This window comes from Pholis gunnellus (assembly GCF_910591455.1).
Source record: "Pholis gunnellus genome assembly, chromosome: 3".
NCBI classification, from domain to species: Eukaryota; Metazoa; Chordata; class Actinopteri; order Perciformes; family Pholidae; genus Pholis; species Pholis gunnellus.
Window position 1 is genome coordinate 3,782,845 of NC_136529.1, and position 26,143 is coordinate 3,808,987.

Consider the following 26,143-nt stretch of genomic DNA (forward strand, 5'->3'; position numbering starts at 1 on the left):
GCCGAAGACATTTTTAGGATGTTACAATTAACTTTCATGAAGTTAAAACACACTGAAAGGGTTCAAGTTCTAAGACGGACAACTCCCAGACCGGACACCGCCGTAGAGACCTGTCAATCACAAGGTAGCCTCGCCCTAAAGCATGCTCCGTGCATTGAAGAAGACTTGAAACTAGCAAGAAGTGAAGTGAGAAGTAGGGTCATTTTTTCATAGACTTCTGTACAACCAGACTTCTTCATGCAACCAGAGGAGTCGACCCCTGATGGCCATTAGAAAGAATGCAAGTTTCCGCATTGGCTTTAATGGCATTTTGGTAATTTGTTGTTGAAAAAAGCTAATAAATCGCAGGATATTTTATCGCAGTACTTATCATTTTGCAAAATGTTAGGAATCGCAATGAGCTCGTATGTGACTTAAGTATCGTGATAAAGTATCGTGGGGCCTCTGGGTGGGATTCCCACCCCTATGAATGACATTCACTACAAGCATGTAAACAAAGCACAGAGAAACTCTGATGACAACACACACAGAGGGAGAGTCACTTCATCCTCTGCTCAGGTAGACATTACTATATCTTTATATACACAATAGTTTTTTGCTGCGACATTAATGCTCTGAATCCCGTATATACCTCATTAAGTTAATTAAGTTCATATAATACAATCTGGTGTTGGCCATAGTAGCTATACCTACTGTGTGAAGTGAGCTAATGAGTAAACGGTGTAAACGATAAACTGTTGTTGTCCTCCAGGACATAGCTACCATGCAGCTCTGTGCCAACAAGCTGGACAAAAAGGATTTCTTCGGCAAGTCTGACCCTTTCCTCGTCTTCTACCGGAGCAACGAGGACGGGACGTAAGTGTGTGTTTCCGTGAAGATACTTGTGTTGTACAATCCGTCTGTTTGTCCTTCAGTGGAGGCGAGTGTCCTGCTCATCTGTCGCCAAACTTCCCTTGTTAGTGACAGTGACTGGATGGAAGAAGGGTTAATCGATTTTCTTAAAAACGAGACAGAAAGTTCTAGTCTGTACTTACTGTATCCTTCAATATTTCAGACATGCAGCTCAGAATCCAAACCCTCTGTGAGACAGTTGTGTCTCATGCTGAAATGCATTTCAAGTGTGTGTCAGAGTGAGCTAGTATTATACATATACACACATATATTCCTTGTCAAACATATTTACTTATTACATACTACAGGAGGTGGAGATGAAACCGCTGTAAAAAATCTTTTTGACAGACTTCCTTTCAATCCTAGCTCCCACCAACATGTGTTTTTTTCAACAAAAAGTTCAAATGTCAAGCCGTCTCTTTGTGTTTCCAGGTTCACCATCTGCCACAAGACTGACGTGATCAAGAACAATCTGAACCCCGTCTGGCAGCCGTTCACCATTCCTGTCCGGGCGCTCTGTAATGGAGACTATGACAGGTGAGGCGACAGCACGGGGGTCAGAGGTTAATGTTATTGGGATCCACCTCGCCTCTATGGAGATTTTTGTTTTATCTGCTGGCAGGTGATAAATGACCTTGTGTTCATCCTGTTGGTTGTAAGCAGTTTAAATTCATCCTGAATGCACTATAAATCTAATAATGACCGTATGTCAGTAAATGTAACCTGAAGAAACGACATTGGAGACGTCCAAAAAGGGAGGAACTAAAATATACAGTTTGAGAAATGTAAATTTACATCAGACATCTGCATAGATGCTTATGATATGGTTGAGAGCCATTCTAAAAACGTAAACCTCTGATCCTGGACAACATTACTGTTATTTAGAGGCTGTAGCAGACGATATGAGTTTCAGATGGAACTAGCAGACCAGATGAATCCACTGCTACCAGCCAGGTCATGTCAGCCTGTCAGGAAGGAGGCTCAACAACGCTACGAAGTTAGGCTACATTTTGTCGAGGGACAACTGGCAACTTTTGATGGGGTCCCTTGATGTCTCACTTCAACATATATGAATGAAAATGGGTTCTAAAGTACCCACCAGCACCCTTACAGACAGTTTGGGGCAAAAGCCTGGCAGTTTTTTGTGTGCCTTTTCTAAATGGTATATTGTAACATTTCTGCATATTGGGCTCCCTAAACGGTCTTGGAATTGCATGAAGTGGGTTTGACTGGAAAGTTGAGTCCCTTCAATGAGCCCAGTTGTGTTCATGGTTGATGATTTTTGTTCACATAGTAGCCATGTCACATAGTGAGACCATTTTGTGAAACTCGACATCACTGTATGAAACCCCCTGTTGTGACTTTGAGAATAATCACACTCACAAACCAGAGACCTGGGGCATGCAGAGCTTTCCTAACTATTAACATTAAGTGGGTTTAAGTGGTTACCATCCAATCACCGAAGAAATGCAGTTCTAGCAGAAACCTGCAAATATCCCAGGTTTTAGACACCAAATCATAGCATGGATTCCCTCAGCCTGTATTTGGGGCATTTATTTGTTTGTAGTGACCACGCCCCCGGCCTTTTTTTTGAGACTCTCATTTTTTGACTTTGATCCTATTCGGATCTTCGTCAGGTCAGAATGAACAGAGATCAACATGAACATGGAAGATCATGTGGCATTCAGCAAGTGTGCAGGCGAGACCTTCTTCCTTATTGATGCTGTTCTGACAGCCTTGCACCTAAGTGAAGTGTGTATAATGAATCTTATATAATATGTGCATCATATAAGATTATATATATATAAAATAAAAAACAATTACATCCAGTACTAATGAGGAACAACACATGAATGTACATGGACCTGATGTTCTAGACTGTTGCTATGATAAGCTAATTAATGCTCTGTTGGTAATGTTACAACACATTTTGGTTCCTCGTTTATAACACAAGTTTTTAATCACTTTTTTACTCCTGGGAATGATTTGTTTGATAAACTGTTGCTTTAGGGAGAGAGGGAGAGTTCACAAAGCAATTTGCTGCATTAGTTAATTGATTGCCAGATTTGTCATTTGAGCTCATTAGCTCTGTGAGTTTCCCTTTATTTAAACTGCCACTGGAAATACTGACTTCCTTAGATGTTGTTTTTCTTTTGACAAAAGTAAAGCCAAATGAAACTATGTGAAGATGAGGTTGGACCCTGTGCTGGTCAGAATAATGCCAGCAGTCGGCCATGCTCTCAGTCTCAGGCCAGTGCTGGTGTTATTGAGACCAACATGGAGGCAATGCAGCGGCAATCTCACAAGTTATTTATTTACACCACAGACTATGTAAGAAGTGGACGTAGTCGTCGTGATGTTTTGAAGCCTTGAGTTTGGCATTTTGTCCGTCGCCATCTTGGCTTTTTGCACCCAGTGATTTCAAGTGACCATATTTAGACTGTGGAGGAGTGAGGTATAAACACTGTATGTAGCTCTGCTAGTGGTAGTGACCTGTCAATCACAGTAACCGCCCTAAAGCATTCTCTGCTTTATGGTCTGTTTGACTCTAAATGGACCATCATTTACTAAATGAACATCATGCTGTGTTGAAGAAGACTTGCAACTAGAGATTGAGACCATAAACTCATGTTTACAATGTTTACTGAGGTAATAAATCAAGAGAGAAGTAGAGTCATTTTCTCATAGACTTCTATACAACCAGAGGAGTCGCCCCCTGATGGTCATTAGAGAGAATGCAAGTTTAAGACACTTCCTTGGCTTCACTTTTTAGAACCGGAGTTTGCCGCTTGATTTACACTGGTCGGAAACCATTACATACAATCTAACACACACACAAACAAATTTTTTTCCCCTTCTTCTTCAAAACTGGCCTATTATCTTAATTTCATTGATTTAATTTATTGTAATTAAATCTGACATTGTAATGAGCACATTTTATACAAAAGACACTACAAAAGTAATGTGAAAATAGGGGCTCGTCAAACATTATCCTTTCCAACCTCAATGACCACCACACTGCCTGGGCATGGCGATGGTCACATCTTTTCTTACTCGTGGTAGAAATACCATGGAAAGACAGCTATGAATGTATCCACTACCAAGTATTGTGTGTGTATCAAGGCTTGACGTATCTTGTTCCTCTGTGCCATAGAGCTCCATTAAAACACATCAATGAGCCAAACTGTTGCACTGGGTGACATGTTCCTTCATCACCATGAACACACACACTGTAGTTTATTTTTACTCAATCCCACACACACCGTCCTGCTTCCACAAATACTCACTACAGCACCAAATGTTGATTAATCCACCCCTGAAAATAGTCCCCACTAAATGCACAATTTCTTCATGTACGATTAACATTTGCTGAATACTACAGTGACCATCTCTTTTAGGAAATTGTTTTTTCTTTTCTTTTCTTTAAAATGATACTACATTTGTGAGCCGTCTTTAAAGATGTAAGACTAAGTGCCAAAGACAGAGTAGTATTGGGATATGGGCTAACACATTGTTGATTTTTTCATATAATTTGTTGACAATATAAAAATGATTTTAGAGAAGATGAAATAGATGACATTTAGTGTATTATAAGCATACTGTACACTATGGGTGTCACAATAATCAATAATTTGGTACCAAGTCAATGCCAAATTTCTTAAAACTGCTCATTTCTCTACAGTAATGTAGGTTTCGGGGGTTCAGGACATCGAGACTAGCGGCGAATCGTCCCGGGGACAATAGAAAATGCTATAGTTTGATCTGTGTTGAAATCAGCTGTTGCTGTTAGCTGCCGGTAGGCAGCAAACGGAGCTAACACCTAACGAAGGTTTCATTGAGTTACATTATGTTCAAGCTATATCCAGTAAAAGTGACTTAATTATAACGTTAACATGATGTGGTCAAATGTAATCTTGTAAATTGTAGTTTTTGGTGAGGTGGATTATCAAAAACAAAACAGTATGAAACAGTAATAAGGGAGCGTGTTGAAGTAGAAGGGATGTATTGTTTTATTTTAGTTTTTTTACCATGGTATCGAATTTAATATCCAGAATCGTGGAATTTCACGGGTATTGTTATCAACTCCTAAATGTGTGGTGTTGTGACATCTCTACTGTACACACAGCTGCACCTGTTTAGCTGTCAGAGGTTTGAAGTGATGTGAGTGAAATCAGGTTCCAAAGGGCTAATGATATGTTATTACTGAGGCTGGTTAGCCGCGGTTAACTGCCCAGGCTCATATGTGTCACATAATTAGTGATTGACAGTTACAATTTTGACATTAATACATAATTTAGTGCTGTGATGTTAGGACCTTGATTATTCTACAGCAAACTGGGTGAACTGGTTGGTCTCTGTGCTGGAATCAAGATGCAATGTGTATTCTTCTGTGTGCACCAGTGTACTTTGAATATTCCGTTCTGCTATTGGCCCACTGTGACAAAGCACATGCCAAGTATTATCCACTCAGGGTTATATATAGAAGTGTTGCATATAAGGATCAGTTCCATAAGTATAGGTATATTCCTTTAAAAGCCTCCTTTATGACATCAGACATTGTTTATCATATAATGTGAATCCTTTTTTTTTTTTTTACTGGTTTGTGTTAAAAACTTCCCTGTGAAACTTCCTATTGATTGTTTACTTCCTTCACTTGACATAAACTGTTGATCCCTCTCCCTCTGACGTTTCTCTTTCTCACCCTCACACTCTTCCTCCTCTCCGTGATTCTCACATCTGTCCGTCTCACCTCCACTCCCTCGTCTCACCTCCAGGACGGTCAAGGTGGACGTATACGACTGGGACAGAGACGGGAGGTGAGTTCTCACGCTCTCAATCCCCCTTCTTTTTTCTTTTTTCTTTTTTTTTTTCTTTATTCATTTTCAGCTCAAGATTGGATACCTGAAATGTCACACCTTGTTCTGTCAGACACGAGCGCGGAGCATTTCAGTCTTGATTATTACGCGCTAGAACTGAAGGAGGGCTCCACCCGCCTGGCACACGCTGAGTAATAAATCAAAAACAACCAGCAGGTGAAAGGACAGGGGGGGTCGGGGTTAATGAGCGCTGACCGCAGCACCGACACAGCTTCTCTCTCTCACTGACTGCGTGGAAACCTTACATTTGGGCCAAGTGGCTCACAAGGGGAGCTGCTTTCACTGATATGTGTGGAGAGCAGTTTGCAATACTAAAAGGTCTCAGGTTATGAATTACTCATTACATATTCTCATTTAAAAAGAACAAACATTTAAAAACATAACTTCACCAATTACTCAACAGTAAAAGTATTGAGCAGAATTGCTTGTTACATTACTTTCACTATTTAGCAACATCTCATATTGTGCGTTTCACAAATAGAAATCAGGACAGAGTTTAACAAGCAGTCAAACCAATTAGGACAGCTCACCCCAAACACTTTAATATTCTGACACAATGTTTACTCAGTAAAGATTTTTAACCATATAACTTCATCATTTTTCTGAAGAATAACATTGAACCTACTTTATAATCACTGAGGCCGGACTATGTAGTCCTTTAATTGTAAATGTTTATCTGGTATATTACAGTAATATAGTAATACAGTAACACATTATATAGAATGCTCTAAACACTGTTGAATATAAGAGGTAAAAGGAGGGCAGACATGTTGTGATAACTAAAATAAAGAAACATAGAGAAACTAGCTACACGTCTCTGTCTTTACCTGAGCCTCATTGCTTTGTTTCGGTCCCCCCCCCCCCTTATCTTCTCCTTCTTTCCCACTGGGAGATGATTGCTTGTTGTTTGCTCCTTGATAATTCCCCCTCCAAATATCAGCATTACACAGGCAGCGTTGGTGTCGCGCACAGCTTCAGGTGGTGATATATTTGGATGCAGCGATGATCTGAGGGCATGCAGGGAGTTGATATTTGCCAGTCTGATGATGCTAGAGGGGATTTGTTTTCCTGTTCAGATGAAAAATCATGTGTTGAACCTTCTTTCTCCTGAGGATCCACCCAAGAGGAGGAGATTTAAGGGCTGGGCTCTCCCCTCTGGCACAGATCAAGTGCAGGGACCATACACTGTGGAAGTAGTGGAATTACATGCAAATTCAGATTTATTATATCTCTATATGTTGTTAGATTAATAGATAACCCTTGACATAGCAGCATAGCAGACATATATGTATATATATATATACATATGTATATCATTTATATATATATATAAACTTAAATAGATAAGTAAATTGTGTTCACCTATCAAACTACCATTTTCAAATGATATCCCAGGGTGATAGATGCACTGGTCAGTCTGACTTCTGTAAACAGATGAGTCTAAATATTGTAGTGACGCTCATAATGCTGCGAGATGGATGCACTGGCACTGTTGGGTCTACGTGAACGGAAGAATTAGGAGGGAACGAGTGTTCAGGGATCACCTCGCACATAAGCACCTCCACTTCTGTGTCAGGAAAAAACTAATTGGTCCTTCTCTTGGGTATCGCCATGATGTACCGGAGAAGAATCCTTGATCAGCAGGCTCTCTATGCATCATCATGTATGAGGTGCTCTGCATTGATAATCTATTGTTGAATGTGGGTGTCTAGAGGGCGGGAAATGAGGCTGATCTAAATTGAGCACTGGCAGACGTACTGTACGTAAAGTTGTATTAATCACAATATGTTTGACGTAGAGACATTACCTCATCCGTACGTATGCAAACATTAACTGTGGATCCTACTCACTGTTTTATAAATGACACCTCTGGAGAGGAAATAACTGAATTAATTGATAGCCAGACCGACACCCAAGCAACTGGCTAATTAATGAAAACACATGTAATTGTACTACACAGTTAATCATTGGCCTCTTAAATAAAAATGTTACACCTCGCTTTGACCAGAATTCTACTTAGTAAGAGTCATCTTCTACCCTTGGTGTTGCATATTTGGGATGTTGGGTATACATAGCCAAACATTTAAATTCATATCCTATTCCTCTCCTGGATAAAAGAAAGTCTCTTTGGAGAAGCTGGTCACAACTCACACCGTGCTGTTTCAGATTGATTTTAAACTGAAAGTAGTCACAGACTTCCACATGGCTAAAAAAGTGTTTTAAAGTTGCTGCTCAGCGTGAGAGTCGCACTTCATTTAAAATGTCATCCTGGGCCGGAAGAGGTTTGAGAGTGAAATGGGTTTATATTATTTATAACCTGTGCTGGCACTGCTGCTCCAGCTGGACCTCCAGTCTCACTGCTTTCCTTAACCTCGCTCCCAACGACAGCAGGCAGCCGTTTTCAGATAAAACGCCGCGATAACACCACTGTTTGCTACCTGCCCAGCACCAAACAACAGACAGACACAGTTGGAGACCAGCTGTTAAACATAGTGGAGCATTCAGCAACTTAAGAGCCAGGTATTTCCCTCAGGACTTGGTGGAGACCAACACAGAGTTGATGGAAAAATGTATCGTGAATTCTACCAGACCAATTCTACCTGCTATTGTGGCTTACCGTCTATAGCAAGCGAGCAAATTTGGACAGGAACAAGTTTGCAAACTGAAGCAGTTGTTAATGGGCTGCGGCCCAACTGGCCGGTTAAGTGTCACCAGACAATAAAGGTGTAAAACAGTCAAAATATGTTTCTTTAGAAAGTTGGAATCGCTGCAACCACAAGAGGTCCTTGAGCACACAGTCATAAATGAGCACAACAATTGTTAGGCTGATGGGTCCAGTGGTATGCAAGATTAGCTAGGCAACTGTTTGCTAACATGTTAGCCTAACTTCAGAGCATGATACGTGGTGTTCCGCTGCCAACTTTAATGTTGTGTTTTGCTTGCATTTACTAAATACCACATTTGGACTTTTTCTCTCTCTGTTGTGTTTGTTCTTTGTTAAAGCACACAGGGAATTGGGAATCATGTTGCTGATGTACTATAACTATTCCCCTCCTTCTTCTCTGTCTCGTTCCTGTCGAAATCCATCCTTCTTCCAGTCATGACTTTATCGGAGAGTTCACCACCAGCTACAGAGAGCTGTCCAGAGGCCAAAGCCAGTTCAATGTCTACGAGGTAAAATGCAAGAACAGCCAGGAATAAGTTGAAGAACTTGATCAATACGGAATCCCAAACTTTATTTTGCTGAATGTGTAAAGAACATCAGAAATGTAGCGTTGTTTTGGGAACTCGCGACAACATCAATAGTTCCCTTCACAGTGTTATATATTATTCATTTCTTGTGTAATAAATTGTAGCCCCTCATCTGAGGACAATATATTATCGACATCCACCCACAGGAGCTCAGACATGCATCGAGTAGGTACACATTTCTGCTCCGACAGAAACTAATTTCTCGTTTCCTGTATTGCGGCCAAGGTTTTGAATCCTAAAAAGAAAGGCAAGAAGAAGAAATACGTCAATTCGGGGACGGTAAGAGCTGCCGGAGTGCGTTTCATCAGCAGCTGTCACATGTCAGAGCAGTAAACGGATGATGTTTGCTATGATTTCTCGTCTTGATCCACCTCTCTGTCCCATGTCGTCTATCTCTCTTTATAATATTCCCTTTCACTCTGTCTCTGTCTCCAAGGTGACTCTGCTGTCTTTCAAAGTGGAGTCAGAATGCACGTTCGTCGACTTCATCAGAGGAGGGTAAGAGCTCAGTCTCTATCAGCGTCGCCATTAAGTGACTCTATGGGGGTTCCTGCTTGTTTTAAGGCCTGGTCACACCGGACCACTGTGGTGTCTTTGTGACTACTTACAGGGCTAGTTGGTGAACGGCCGTGGCTGGTGAGCTAACATGCTAATCGACTTGGCTAGTTCTAGTCACAATAACTCTCAGTGCTCGACCGTTCTGTTTACTGCTGCTGGCATTTTGTTCCCCATTATATCACCATTTTTCTTCAATAGAAGATTTTTTGAAAAAGAAAAATAAAGCTATCTAAAATTACAAGAATGCTAACGGTTAGTTAGTGAACAAGCTCGTTAGCTCATTAGCTTAATTTGGTCACTAATGGGAGTTCACACCGTTTTTGCAAAAGATGTATTCGATGTATATTTAGAGTATTTGTACCATTTTATCTTGCTGTCAGACGGCCCTTTCTGCTCTCAAAGCCAGTTTTCTATTTATTTAAGAACAATGGACATCAACTTGTTGTTAACACTTTGCCTAATTAGTGAATTGATCACAGTATAAGCATTCTGTCTGTTTGATCGTGGGGCTGTAATTACCATCAAGGACGACATGCTCATGTCCTTTATTTATCTTTTTCTTTTCTCCTTTGGAAGTTCAGCAACCTGAGAGGGGTTTGCATTCTACAATTAATAACACCAATTAACAAATGTTGGGTGTTTGTTTGGATGATTCCAGCAAATTATAATGTGTCTACATTTAGACCAATAAATACGGTGTTCATTATCCTCCCAGAAGAATGGTATTCTTGGCAGTGTGGAGGAGGGTTTGAAAAAGCATTTAGACCTTCTGTTGGGAAATAGAAATGACTGGAGGTGGTGCATCGACTTGGACTTATGACACATTGTGTTATGTTGTTGTCAAATGGAACTGAAGCACTATATTACTGCCGTAACACACTATGATAACAGAAGATGCAATGTCCTCTCTGTGACCTAAGTTGCAAGTCTCTGCATGTTGATCTGGAAGTTGATTTTCTATAATTTGAAATCAGCGGCTGTCTGCAAAGCATGAACACAATCTCAAATAAGCCTTCCATTGTTTTTCCAAAGCATCTGCAGAATACAGTATAAAATTGTAGTTATACGTCAATACCAAAGAAAAACGTTTCAGTTCTTTTTCACAATTAATGTTATGACATCACAAGGCCAAGGCGTGTATATTGGGGGTCGTGGCTGGAATAGGTTCACTCGTTTTATCGCGAATGCGTATTTCTTGCAAAAGTTTGAGAGATTGCCGGAAGCTCGCATCAGCTGTTCACTACTGTTACTCTTCAGCTTTTAAATATCGCAAAAATCAGGTCAGAGGTTAACCTAAAGTAACCTATAAATCGTAGTCTTTCTTTTTTCCTTGGACAGCCAAGGAAAGAAATTGCAATATTTGCTCATTTGAACCCAGATTTGGAACATCAGACATTCTCGTTGAATGTGTTCCTACTTGTAATCCCCAAAGTGTATTGTGATTACACCCCAGATATATGGTGTCAATAAAACTGAATATCAACACAAAAGAGTGATTATCATCACTTGAATGTAAAAGCACCGTAACGGACTGTATTTTGGGAATAATAGTGCAGATCCCCTGCCTTGTGATTTATAAGGGACAGCACTGAGTGTGATGAGTTCTCAATCTGGACCGCTGTAAATGTGCTCCCATCTGGAGATGCTGGCACAGACCTAACGTCTCTGCTTTGAATGACACTGATGTGCTCGATCTCTCACCAGGACACAACTCAATTTCACCGTGGCCATAGACTTCACAGCATCCAACGGTAGGACCGCATCACATCTGTGTGCATACAGGAAATGTCCACACATCTGCTGTCTTACCCACAGCGTTTGTGATTGTCACTGTTATTACTCTAGTCATGGACCGCATTCTCATCTTTGGGTTGGTCCTCTCTGTACGGGGGATTTTCACTGCACGAATATAAAAGATTTGCAAAATCAATGTCATTATGACGACCATGATAAGACTAGATTATTACTGTACAACAGTAGTTCCCAGCTAGTCACCGTAATGTTGTTACTATAAAACATCAAGCAGTTCAGCAGAATAAGAATTTGGCTAACATTAGCACATTATCTCTGCTCAATGACTGCAAGTCAGAGTGCGCTTAGCTCTTTTGTTCAAGCTAGATTCATAACTGCATGAGGAAGATATTTGACGATGGAGCTGTAGTTCAATGTTTCAGAAGGTACAATGTGACCTCCAATGTATACCTCAGATATTCAGAATAAAAGTAGTTTATATTAAAAATTGGAGCATGGGAGAATGAATCTTAACCATGGAAACACTACAGATAACCTCAACTCTATTTTCTTATCCTGCATTTCTACATGATTTAGAAAAGAAGCCCTGAGACGCAAATAAGAAACAAAATCTAGAATGTTCTCTCTCCTGTAATTATGACTGCAGGACTGGTGATCAAAAAAGTTCCTTACTTATTTAATTCCTGAAAATGGTGTTACATAACTTGCTAATACACAATGACTGCACTTGTGTTTAGAATGCATGGAGAAATGAAAACTCACCTGGAAGAAAACATGAATACTTTTAGTCATATTTAGAACCAAGCGCCCAGGAAGAGCTCGGGGCTTTGAAGCAAACTTTACATAGCGGCCAAACGGTGGATTTAGAATATCTGGGGTTCCGTCACGAGATGCATTGGAAGCCTTTTTCCCATAGACTTTGGGAAAAACAGGCGTCTGTTACTCAGTGGATTTTTTTTTTTAGTTTAAATCAACTTCCCAGCAGGAACACCTGAATATCCCTTATTTGAAACATGCGCTCATAGCTGAATCCAGAGTTATAGTTCTTCCTTCATTCATGTGATTGAGCCCGAGAGCAATGGTTGGGCCAATTGATGGAGGCAGGGTTAAAGGAAACGCTGGTGCACTTGCTCAATGTGCCCATGGATGCCAAGATCGACGGATGATTTGGGTAATTTCTTCTGAATTCTGCTCTGAAGTTGAACTTTTTTTGCTTCAAGTGCCACTCTGAAACTTTCATAGGAATTAACAAGTCCCCGCCTCCAACGCTGTATCCAGTTCTCTTTCTACAACCATGCTCAGAACATGAGGTAGTCGGGTACTTCAGTCTCTTGTGGCCGAAAACAGTATTGCAACAGAAAAACACTGATACACTGATCCTGACAACGACAACAAGTTTTCTGTTATCACAGATGGAGAAAACAAGTTAAGGAACTTAGAAAGATTATTCTGACAAAACCTTTTTTCACCAGTTCTTAATTAAGTCATAAACACGGGAGAGAAAATCGATCTATCGATTTGTTTTTCTCACTTGCCTCTCAGGGATTCCGTACTCTTATCCTATCCTCAGCCACTTGACAGCAGCACATTATGATTGAGGCTATCATGCATTCTTCAATCATTCTGATAGAAGGTGTTAGATAAACAAGCAAAAAAGCTGTCTCACTCTCTGTATGTTTAACACATAACATACTGAACATCACATGCTGCCTCTGTCCTGTCCCTGTTATGACCAAGTTTGCCACACTGCTGTATTGCTATAAGTATACATTTATACAGCTTTGGAATTACGTTTAGGATGCGCAGTCAACAGTTGCGGAGATAACACTTTATCTTTAGGATTCGTACCAGAAATCTTATTTTTTGTTGCTGCTCATTTGTCTCGGTAAACGTGATGCAAAAGAGCAAAGAAATGCTTTTTTCCCCTCATGTATCATATTTTCTTGCATGCGAAAAATGTATACAAATAGGACCACATCTACCTCAAAACTTGTAACTTCCTGTGTCATGTCTGCATGCATATTCTGCCAGTATTTCTGGCTATAGACTTATTTTATTCATGTGCCATACATTAACTTCAGTGAACATGACTGCTATGAATTCACCACGGTCCTGATTCTCTGAAAAGTATTTGTTTGTGTTAATATGGTGCTTCTCTCTCCAGGTAACCCGTCCCAGCCCACCTCACTGCACTACATGAGTCCGTACCAGATGAACGCGTACGCCATGGCTCTGAAGGCTGTGGGTGAGATCATCCAGGACTACGACAGCGACAAAAACTTCCCAGCGTATGGCTTTGGAGCTAAGCTTCCCCCGGACGGCAAGATCTCCCACGCCTTCCCACTGGTAAGAGACAGTTGTGTTGTCTCTGTTTTAGTGCAAAGCATTTTTGTGATACTCAGTGAGAAGGTACTTCTGCTTTTCGACTAAATACTAACAGACTCTTCAGTTGATGATCTGTTTTCATACGTTAAGCACATTTCTTAAACAGCAAAGAAACAACATTGCCAACTTGAACTTTCTTTTTCTTCAAGGTTTAACTTATGTCTGGTTTGTATCAGCTCTGATTATATCACTGCCAGGATGTAAAATGTGTCGATCTTGAAGGTCTCGCTGGCCATTGATGTAGAGCCCGCTTTGCTTTTGGACTTTCTTCAAGGCTGACTTTGGCCAAATAGAACACTCTGTAGAGCCAAACAGAAAAGAAGAAGAAAATGGTTCCCTGTGTGCAACAGAAACACTATGCAATAGTGTGAGACCTCTTAATGTTGGACATTGACTATGGGAGAACACTTTGTGGACTGCACTTGAGTGCTCTCCACTTTGGGGCTTTTTTATGCTTCCGCGTGGCAGAGCTGTGGCTGGAGGCATTATGTTTTTCCGGTTCACCATTTCCATCCCATTCTCGTAATATATCAGGAACACCTGGAGCGAGTTTCTTCAAATTTGACGCAAACTTCCACCTGGACTGAAAAACAAACTGATTAGAATATGGTGGTCAAAGGTCAAAGTCACTGTGACTTCACAAAAACAAATTTTTGGCCATAACCAGGCGGCAACCGTTTCTGAAAAGTGAAACAAATGCTGGAGTGTCTCGAGCCTGCATTCTCTCTAATGTCCATCAGGGGGCGACTCCTCTGGTTGTATAGAAGTCTATGAGAAAATGACTCTACTTCTCTCTTGATTTATTAACTCAGTAAACATTGTAAACATGAGTTTATGGTCTCAATCTCTAGTTTCAAGTCTTCTTCAACACAGCATGATGTTCATTTAGTAAATGATGGTCCATTTAGAGTCAAACAGACCATAAAGCAGAGTATGCTTTAGGGTGGGGCTACTTTGTGATTGACAGGTCGCTACCATGACCTTATCCGGTCTGAGATTTTTTTGTGTTTTCAACTTACAACTTTGACCCTTTCACGGTGTGTTTTCAGATCAGGAAAGTTTATTATAACATTATTGGTTAGTAAAAATGTTTTGTTCAGCAGTCGTACTAAGCTCCAACCTCTTAAGTCACTTCTGGTTGCGAAAAAAAACACAAATTTCACACAAATGTCTAATAGGATAAAATGATGAAGCGATAAAGTTTTTGTTTGAACAATGGATCAGATCATCTCAGCTCTACGTAGCGTTTTATTCTGTATAGGATGGTTCAGTTTTTTGGTTCAGGTTTTATTAACCCCCATCTCTATTGCCGCACCAGGCTTCATTCTTTTCTCTGACAAACCAACAGACACGGTTAGCAACTAGCTGGTGAAAAGAGTGGAGCATTCAGCCACCGAAGAGACAGATATTTTTCCCAGGAGTTGGTGGAGAACAAAAGAGAGTTAATAGAAGAGTAAAAAAGTCAAATTAACATTCTTCAGGAGAGTAGAGAGAATTGTGGTTTCTCTTAAATACTTTGTGAACCCAGAGGCCGGATTACTAATCATGCAAAGCGGCCCACTTTCCTGGGGGCCCCGAACCTTGGGGCCCCTGATTTACTGTGTGTTAAATAGTTTGTAGTGGTTTGATCAATGGCAAATTGGTTTGGCACTATCTGCTAAAGCACAGCGTAAACCAACATGATGGTGGTTTCCGTTGGCCTCTGCATTTTTAGGACCCTGTCTCAAATAGGGGCCCATTGTTATTTCAGATCAGCTGTTGTTTTTTCCGGTGCATACTTCTAAATATGTTTGCCTAATCCAATTACCCCAACCTTGGCTGTCATTCAAAGACTGCAAACTCGCTTCAACCACTTAAACAAAATCCCATTTTAACAATAACTGTTATCATATACAGTATTTATGGCATGTTAGAATCATCTAAAGGGCCCTTTAATCATTTATTCTTTGTTTCTTAATACAATCACGGCCATATTTAGACAAAGCAACCCCAAGAGTTCTTGGTGTGTCTGAGGTTGTTGAGCCTAAGCTACTGTGAGATGTTATATTGAGTTTCCTTTTAGCTAAATGCTCTGAGTGAATTTGAGTTCCCTCTGGTGAACAGATACAGTGTATATGTGTGGGACTTTTATTGTGAAAGGTAAGAGCAGAAGGCGTGGATCTGGTCTGCGCCTTTGTTCGAGGTTGAAAGGAGTAATGAAGTTAGCCGTCGGTGCCTCAGTGTTGTTGTAAAAGGTTGTGTATACGTGTTCAATATGTCCGTTTCGATTCACGTGATTAGTTGACACCTTTATTCACGTTAAGAAAGGTTAAAAAAAATCAAACTCGTTCCCAAAAAAAACGTGCGTTGTTTGTTTCCAGGTAATATTTGCGTTCCGTGTAAAAGCATTAATGACAAAGACAACAGTTTGAAAAAACGTGGGAATTAATCGCACAAAAAAACACCAACTCCCCCGATGTGTGAAGGCCTTTCTCCTTGGATCCCAATCGACTGTTTCCCTGGACAGTAACTTCAGAGGAAGCGAGGAGAAAAGTGGGAGAGAGACGAACACAAAAAAGGTTCCAGGGCTGCAGGATGAGATTAGTGTTCTTAAGTAACGAAATAATATGGCCATATCTTCTCAGATGGGTGTAAAGACCTCAATGACACGCCTCAGGTCTTTCATTAGAGGATTTGTTTTTCTCCGACCTGAAAATGTCGTTTTCAATCAGGTTTGTCAAATCCCATGATCCTCCTTGTTCCCACCCAAGACAGAAGTCAGTGGTGGGCGAGAGCATCGGCATTCGGCTCGTCTAGATTCATCACTCTGTATGACTTTGCTGCTTTCCACGCGAGCGGCCGCTCAATGAGCTTTCCCAATTAGAGTTCACCCCGGCGTGACAAATCTCGGCGTCGAGTCATTCTAAGGTAACTCTAATTAGGAATCTATTGTTCGCAAACCGCTCGGGGTGTGTCTGGAGTTCATCAAATGTAAACTTCCAGTATCTTGTCTCATAATACTTTTAAAGAAATCCAAATTATAAAACTAAAACCCCAGTCTTAGGGGAAATAATTAAAAAGCGATCTTGGAGGGAGATAACAGAAAGCCACAGAGCGTGAGCGTGAACCCGCCTTTGAAAAAGAGAAGATGATGAGCCTCCCACAGCTACCGTATCGGGTCGCTGCCAGAGGAAGTCGGACAAACAGTGTTTCAACAAAGATGCAAATAGTAGAATGTGGTTGAAATCAGGTGACAGGCAGCGGTGAATCATTTTCATGCCCTGTGGATTGGCGGTGTGCTGTATTCACGTGGGGTATTTCTACATTATTCAGCACATAAATGTTTCTCTCCGATCTGAATACCAGTAATACAATGCAAATAAATCCCACCAGGGACCTCCACTGTGGTAAACAAACACATAAGCTGCCTCCGTGTCACGCTGTGCGATATTTCCATTGAAGTGGCGTCTGAAGCGCCGACGCAGTGTAAAATAAGAAAATGTGGCGCATTAGGATTCTGACACTCTTTGTGGACGGTGGTGGGACAGCTCCAAACACAAAAACAAAACAAAGTATTCATGGAACCTTTATTCAACCACCTTTAAAGTCACTAAGAATGTTTTCAGCACCTTTTAGAATCCATGTCACGAAGAACTCAGGCTGTTCTGGGGCAAGGAGGTTCGGGATCCTACCCAGTACTAGAGATGTGGCTGCTTATCAAAAAGCAAGCACAACAATGCCAGTGGAGCCAGCAACTGTGGTTTAGCCGAAGCAGATACCATGAAATATATGACATATTAGGCCGGGTCATGCTGTATTGAGAACTAGAGTTGATCATGCCATGACAACGAATCCTTATTGGTTTCCTTTCAATAGGTTTGATGTATTATTTTACATACTGAGTTTTCTCTTCTTGCAGAACTCAAACACAGAAAACCCAAACTGTGTGGGCATCGAGGGTGTACTGGAGGCTTACTTTCAGAGCCTGAGAACTGTTCAGCTGTACGGTCCGACCAACTTCGCTCCCGTTGTCAACCAGGTGGCTCGGTGAGAGATACACACACACACACACACACACGCATACACAAACACACACATGCTGAAAGAGACACATCTATTTCCTGTACCATATGTGTCACATAATCTCGCACACACACGTTCATACATAATGTTGCTCATACATAAAATCTGTACATTTCCATAAGTTTCATATGCATGTGTCACTTATCCTGTGGCCTCATGGGAAGGCAGCTGTTTATGTATGCATGTCATGAATGCAAACAGAGAGAGGTGACTCGGTGACAGGAAGCAATCGACGTGATGAGCAACTCGCAGCAACTGTCAATCATCCCTGTTTTTGTGGAGAAATCACCGCTTACAATGTATGTTTCCAGTCATTCCAGATTATATTTACATTCAACTTAAACAGTCTTTTCCTTAAGTCCACCCCCAACACTTACATACACACCCACATCCCCTCTCAGAGGACTGTTTACTCTCCAGCAAGGTTCCCCCACAACCATAACGCTCATAATAAGTGGTGTAGAGAATACATTACAGTCAGCTCAAACTTCCCATGTTTTAATGACAAGCCACAACTGGGCTTTTTTTATTTATTTATTTTAAGTGGAGAGTGGAGACGTTCTCCTCAAAGGTCTCCACTCTCTGGTTTGGATAGCCTCAGGGGTTTAAAGTCTGTACTCTGACCTGTCACTCAATACTTGACACAATTTGCCACAAACGTCACACCACTCTTTATCAGCCAAATTAAAACACACCGCTATCTCACTCTGTACAATGGTGGCAGGATCTCCAATGTCCAGTCAGTATGAATGTCCATCAGTCAGTTTGGAAATCATAAAAAGGTGCGCCATGGAGTCTACGTTAGGAGGCTGTTCCCCAGAAAAATAAAGAAAGCTCATTTCCTGCCATTCCCAAAAAATATTCACTGAAAACTGAATACGTTGTTTAATTAAGATAAATTCTGCTCTCTCTCTCTTTCTCTGTGTGACATTGTCTCAAACATCCTCTCCCTACCAGATCGTATGATCTGAAATACACATGAGACAACATACTTAGAGACAGCGTTTCCCACAGGATTTTGTGAGACTGTGGTGGGGAGAACTCGGAACCTGTAGGGGAGTCAGGGAGGCATGCTCCCCCGGAAGAGGATTTTGTACATTTTAAAGTTAGATGCATCAATGTGGTTGCACAGAGAAAAGGTGAGGTCTATCTAAGTTTGTGCTCTAGTAAACAACTTCATTATAAACACATTGATTGTATTAGCAAAAACTATCACAATCAACTGTGATCTAGTCTCCGCAACACTCATATTACATTGTAGTACACAACAAACTCAAATAAAAAAATAATAATAATGCAATATTGCGCAATATTGTCCACCCAGACCAGTAACAGCTTTGTGCCTCATTTCGGTATATAGTTGAAATATTATATTGTAAATGTTATTTTGTATATTTTGTGGGCAGCTAAAGATGTTTTTTTTTACAAATGGTATAAGTCCCGTCCATCATGTACAGACCATTTTGTAAAATAAATAGATACTGATAGCTTTCTGTTACACCCCTATTACAGAGTTAAAGGTTCCCTGTGGAGTTTTTGACCTCAAGTAGGCGTTATAGAGCCTTTCCTTTAAGTGGGAACCAGTTTAAGTGGGGTTACCACAGAGCTCCTGTTAGTACGATTACCACTAACATTGTTGCTTCCAGCAGAAAGCTGTATTTAATTCCAGTGTTTTTGTCAGAGCAGGGTTTCGGACACAAAGGCACTCAGGGCACTCCCCATAGAGCATGTCAGTGTCACCATAAAGGTTAATGATACCCTGCTCTGTAAAATATGCCAACCCCTTTAGGGTTGGCATATTTTACACAGAGCCCTGGTGGTTTTTAACTGCTGGGGGCTTCGACTCTTTCTCGAATGACATCGCAGTTACTCTGAATCTCAGATTTGTGCTGCTTTAAAATGGCAATGAAGTTTTTGTTATTGTACAGTGACTCTTTATAATAAAGTAAAGATTATTGTCATTGAACCCTGTGGGCCAACTGTGGCTCAGTGGTAGAGCGGTGCGTCCTTCAATCAGAGGATCGACCGTTTGATCGCTGGCTCCACAATGCCATTTCAATGTGTCCTTGGGTAAGACACTTAGCCCCAAATGGTTCCCGTAGGACACGTGTGTCAAACTCAAGGCCCGCGGGCCGAATCCGGCCCGCCACGTCATTTTATGTGGCCCGCGAATCCGCCAGAAAAAAAAAAAAAAGAATTTTAAAATCAGACTTGATACAAATTACAATTATCCACTGCTCTCTGTAACGCGCACAGCGGAGGTCCTACCCGATCCGCTCGAGCACACCTCCACCAGCGGATGCGGTGGAGATGCAACAGTCGCTCTCCTGCACCGCTCTCCCGCAAGCACCCCCCCCCCCCCCCCCCCCGACGAAGGTCCGGCAACAGCCGCTCCTCTTGGCCCTTAGGGGGCAACCATGATGCTGATGTGGCCCAGAGTGGAAATGAGTTTGACGCCCCTGCCGTAGGATGTCTGCGGTTTGTGAATGTGTATGAATGTTGGTTAGTTCAGATAGACAGGTGGCCTCTTGCATGGCAGCCCCCGCCATCAGTGTATGACTGGGTGTGAATGGGTGGAAATGGGTCCCGCAAGATAGATGATGGGTCTTTTTCCTCACGCTTATTAGTATCATTGATGGTTCACTGAACAGGCCTACAGGGTACAGGCCCAGGTGCCCCTGGACCAAGGCCTCAATATGAAGTGACTGCTCACATTTCAATCAGGAGAGAAGTCAGATGAAGAAAAGATAATTGTTTATTATAAACAGATGATATGGGATGATAAAGTCTTGACAGAGTCTTAGGAGCTTAGACTCTACAGGGAGATTTGTAATGGAGGGGCGTCCGCCCTGAGCAGCAGCAAGATAAACCCCCACATGGAGTCCAGACACTGGTGGTGGCTGATAGAAAGATGATGAAGACTGGGAGGAGATGGGGAGGTGGAGGGTTGCGTAACAGCAGCATGAACGCACTGAAGGTAGAGAGACAATCATATTTAAAAGAGACGGCAGCAGATGATGAAAGGCTAATGATGTCAGTTTTATTGTGCTATTGGATAAAGGAGACCAGCTGATCTAAACAGCTGATATCATGATTGACAGCCTCAAACAATGACAGCAATGTAATTATGACTGAGCGTGCGTGAGGAGTCATTGGCAGATATGAGAAATAAACTACGGGCTTAGGCATGTAAGAGTATAGTCTTCCTGACTGAACTTACTCGAAAGCTTCATATCTTGCAAAACGGAGTCGCAAAATTACCACAAATAGATAAAAAAGGGACCACAAATACATACAACACAACTTCAAAGAGATGACCACAAAGAGAAACAAAATCACTACCAAGAGTATCATGGTTTACTGAACAGGCTCAAGGAGTACCAGCCCAGAGCCCCCTGGACCAGGGCCTCAGTTTGAAGTGACTGCGAAGAGACACAAAACAACCACAAAGAGACAAATAATTACCATAAAGAGACCATGGTTAGAATATGTACAATTTTATATTTGCCCTTCATTTATTTCAGTGAATAAACAATATTGTGTAGTCTATTATGACCAGGGACCAGGTCCTTAAAGGTGCTCAATACTAAATGCAGAGCATGTCTATTACCTCCACACGGTTCTCAAGGTCAATGCTTTAAATAACATACATATGAATAAGTTATCAAACCTTGTCATCCTGCTCAACCCTGCAGCACATCATCCTTCAAGCTCTTTTAAAAAACAAATACAATTTCACCAATACATCTTTATTACACAGCCGGTGTTTAGTTTTTAGTGGATTTTGGCTGGTTATTACCTGCTATTGTATTTTTAGCCCAAAATGAATCAATAATTTAATATGTCCCCGTTGCGTGTGATTGGATTGTGGTTGCATAATCACATGGAGTGTAGCAGTGCTGTGTTGTTCAGATGTGGGCTCAAGAGCTCCAAAACTTTATTTCCTTTCCTTCTTTCATCTTTGTGTTGTTTTTTTCATGTCTCCAGATACTTTTTCCTTTGTGATCATCAAATGCACCTTTTCTTTCATTTCGACGACTCCATCTATCCTCCCTCTCCACTAACACTGACTTGCTGTCCCTCTACATCCTCGTTTCATCTGCTCTCCCCGCTTCCACTCTGGCTCGTACTCTTCTTCTTTTTCCTCTGAATTAAACGCACCGTCCTTCCTTATGTCGGTCCAGCACTTCCTGTTCAGTCTTCCTCCTCTTCATCCACCTCTTCTTTTTTTGTTGTCATCCATGTGGGAGGTTTAGAGTAGCGTTAAAGAGAAGGAGAGAGGAGGAGGAAGTGGCATGGTATAATCTATATATACGTGAATATACACGGCCAAATGCAACAACTCTTGCCATTTGCAGTAACTCATTGGAACAAGGATCATAGTTTCACAGCCAATGAATTGTACGCTGCTCCTCTCCAACAGTAGGTGTGTGTTTACACATATTGTATTCTTTTTGCTGCTTCTGTCGTCCAACTTTTTGTCTCTGTGCACTTGTGTGTTGCCTGACACCACTGTGTGAGTGTAGGCTGGTTATGTGTTTCCAATTATAACATAAATAGTATTTCCAGAGACTGTCACAGATAACGATCCAGCTTTTCTGCCCACAAAGACACAAACACAACCCGGATTTAAGAGTCTACGTTTTGTTTCCCCTTGTTCAGAGTTGCTATTGAGTTCATCAGCAAAGTTCCAACAGGCAAAGTCCGAAAAAGACAAAGTCCGAAAAAAGACGAAGTCCGAAAAAAGACAAAGTCCGAAAAAAGACAAAGTCCGAAAAAAGACAAAGTCCGAAAAAAGACAAAGTCCGAAAAAAGACAAAGTCCAAACCCTGGGACGTGGAGGGAACAAACCTGGTACACGGAGCGCGCGCACACAGGGAAGCAACTAAACGATCCAACAAAACAACAGGGAAGCAGGGGAGTTTATATAAGAGGGGTTGACAGAGGGAAAACCCAGGGGCAGGTGATTGGGCACAGGTGTAGTGAATGAGGACAATCAGGAAGCACACTCAGACACACAGGAGGGAGCTGGGAGGAGACCAGGGGCGGAGCTACAGAGACAGAGACACAGAGACAGAGACACAAAGGGGGCAAAGCCTAAACCGTGACAACATCATTCTTTTGTTGTAATTGTCTTAAAGTCAAGAAGATTAGAAAACTATGCTGGTCGCTGGAGCTCTTGTTTTGGAGGGTCTTTCTTTCCAGTAAAGCTCGAAAATTGTGTTTTCAAACTTTCATGAACCGCACATCTATGTAATATTGCACTGCTGCTCTAATCAATAAGTAAAGATGAATATTATTGTGCTAGAAGCATTTACAACAGAAGAGCCGCTCCCATAAAGAGAGAGAAGGCCCAGAAAAAGGCAAAGGCTCCTAAAGGATAACAGGTGACAGGGAAGATTGCTGCTGTGCCGAAGCTTAAAAGGAAACAGGGAGATTTGTTCTCGTTTCACCTGCTGATACACTTCCCCGTTATTCTGCAGAGACAGAGAGAGGGTGGAAAATAGAGAAAACACGAGGGACGGATGTGGAGACAGACATGATGACAGACATGGAAGTATACAGCAGACAGGAAGGTGCACAGAGAGATAGAGAGACAGTTTGCCATTTTGCCTGCTCTCTGCCTCGGGCCAGACTGAGAGTGTAAGCCAATCAAACAGTGAGTCAGACAGCAGGTCTTCCTTCTCCCTGCTGGGATCCCCGCATCACCAGCTACACACTCACACACTGTCAAGTTATGTTCCTAAACATGTGCACTTTCCCCACTTGAGAAGGATTGATGAGTCTACCCGAAGGATTTTAACTGGATTTCACTCAATGACCAAACAACTTTTCCTTTTCCTCCTTTTTATGTTGGTAGGTTCAGCATAGTAGTTTGTTCAATCATGAATCCATTGCAGCCATTTTACGATTCAGCCATTTAACCAATTAGGGATTTAGTGTAGGTGTCAAGGGAGTTCAGGACAGGACCCACTACTCTTAACCAGTAGGGGCCACTGAGGGCGGGGCGACCATGGCTCAGTGCTAGAGCGGGTCACCCTTGCGGCTACTCCATGTCGATGTGTCCTTGGGCAAGAAACTTAATCCCAAATTGTTCCATTAGGCTGTTCCTGCATTGTATGAATTTGAGTTAGTCCTGATGGGCAGGTGGTACCTTGCATGGTTTTCTGAAGCCATACAGATGTCTAGAAGGGGGTTAACCAATTGTTGGTTGTATTCATTCAATTACATAATACAGCTGTGGGCATTGCAGACGCACCTGGCGGCGATCTGCTCTCTACTGAGTGCACCTGTCTAGAACCATAAAGCCTTTCCTAAACCTCACCAAGTAGTTTTGTTGCCTAAATGTAACCGAGTTCTTTCCTGTAAACATGTATGTTTATTTTGAAAAGACAGTGTATGCATTGTGATGGCCCCTGTACCTTAAAAGAGTACAATTGGGGTTTTGGCAGTTATTTGTTGCTGTGTCCCTGAAGGTGTCACAGGAACGCGGTTGCCCTAGTCCAGTGTTGATCTGGTCTCTCCTGCTCACCTGGACTCATCCCAGCCAGCGTCTGCCCGTTTTGGCCTTGGTTTAGTCTTCTTTTGTTTCCCCCCTTGTTTTTACTTTTACATTACTGAAGGTACTGACCGACACACTTCACAATTGTAGTTATTTCTTTATTTTTTACTTCATTATCATAAATACATTTCATTTACCATCACCCATTGTGTCCGGCCTAGGAGCCGGGTTATGACAGCATACATGTAACGGGCAGAAACTGACACATGCAAAACTGACGTAGGGTAGAGCGTCATGGTTTGAAACAAACGGCCACTGTTGGGGAGTTGGGAGTGATAAAGGTTCAGGATATGGTTTGAGCCTGCTCCAATATTACTGTTGTCAGTTTTAATCAAACCCAGAGGAACCTGCCTGATTTCTGATCCCATTATCTGTGCATGGTAAGATTATATCAACCACCAACAAAACGGTTTCTAATCATCTGCATACAATTACACCATTCAGAACCCCGATTACACCTGCACCTCAACAACCCAACTTTCCTGCAAACACTGTACTATATCATTTATTTATATATATATATATCACTCTTCATGTGCACTAAAACATACTTATTTGAACTTTCTTACTTTAATTCTTGCATTCTTATGGTTTTGCATTTCGGGGACATTGCCACAATTTGTCACAAAATGAAAAAATAAAGGTCTGCAAATTCAATTGCTTTTGTAGCACAAAGTCAGGTCAGTAATGCATCACACAAACGAACAACAATCTCATTGCTCTCAATGCCTTGTACCGCCACAACAGAAACACAATGTTACTCTGAACTTTGTCTACGCACACAGGTCAGTCAACCTCTTTGTGTGTTCTCGTGGTAGGTGTGCTGCAGAGGTGACTGACGGCTCCCAGTACTTTGTGCTGCTGATGATCACAGATGGCGTCATCTCGGACATGGCTCAGACCAAAGAGGCTGTGGTCAATGTGAGTGGACACAACACTGCACACAAAACGCAGCAACTGTATGTGGGGACATCTCATTAATGGGTTCGGCATACATTTAAAGGACTACTTAACCCGTAAAAGGACCATTTGTACATCATTTACTCATCCTGTGTTACCTTGAATTCTTGAAGAAAACTTTTCTCACATGTTTTCAAGGTGAAGGAAGAATCACATAGTATATTAAAATGGTAAGGTTTAAATTGTAAGGTTTAAATCAGTGGTCGCCAACCCGTCGATCGCGATCGACAGGTCGATCTCGGAGACTTTCCCTGTCGCTCTCCAAAATAAAATTTAAAAAAAGAAGAAAAAAAAATCCTGTGCTTTTATTTTGAAGGGATTTTGTCTGCAGGCTGTCTGCTCATCATCTCCGCTTGTGTGCACGTCTCAGAACGCGCAACTGGTGGGCCCCACCGAGGCGGGTCTATGAAGCAGTTTAGCCAATCGCTGATTAAAGATATAAATGAATGACATACAATTTAGCCAATCAGCGTCTTCAAATAGATTCAGAGTGGGGCCAAAACGATCTGGCCCCAAGCTACCGTTCTCGTCAGGAGAAGTCTCTACAGGCGAGCGCGAGCGCCAGCACGAGCACTACTCCTCCAAGACCCGTTTGAGAGGAGAAGTTTGAGGAGATTCTGCAGTTAAAGAGCTGATCCCAGATCAGCAGACTAGCGGGAAAGGGAAGCAGAACATGGAGCTTCTCTTCTAGCTGTACCAGACAGGTTTGGCTAGCTGGATGATGTCATGCTAACAACTTATTAAGCTTTTTACAACAACAGGGACAGATCCAGCACGGACAGTTAGGGAGGAGGAGGTAAGGAAACATGAGAACACCAGGGTAGGGAGTGAGGAATGAGGAGGT

General features: G+C 41.8%; 1 protein-coding gene across 1 annotated transcript in view; it reads left to right on the plus strand.

Moving 5' to 3' along the window:
- The window catches only part of LOC306715799 (copine-9-like), a gene marked incomplete at both ends in the record, with an annotated part of 132,238 nt that overhangs the window by 94,206 nt on the left and 11,889 nt on the right, over positions 1 to 26,143 (plus strand). Inside the window, 10 exon segments of the mRNA XM_079186275.1 lie at positions 752 to 855; positions 1,324 to 1,428; positions 5,667 to 5,708; positions 8,867 to 8,942; positions 9,246 to 9,299; positions 9,457 to 9,518; positions 11,283 to 11,329; positions 13,495 to 13,676; positions 17,614 to 17,741; positions 25,158 to 25,260. Coding sequence (XP_079042401.1) covers positions 752 to 855; positions 1,324 to 1,428; positions 5,667 to 5,708; positions 8,867 to 8,942; positions 9,246 to 9,299; positions 9,457 to 9,518; positions 11,283 to 11,329; positions 13,495 to 13,676; positions 17,614 to 17,741; positions 25,158 to 25,260 — 903 coding nt within the window.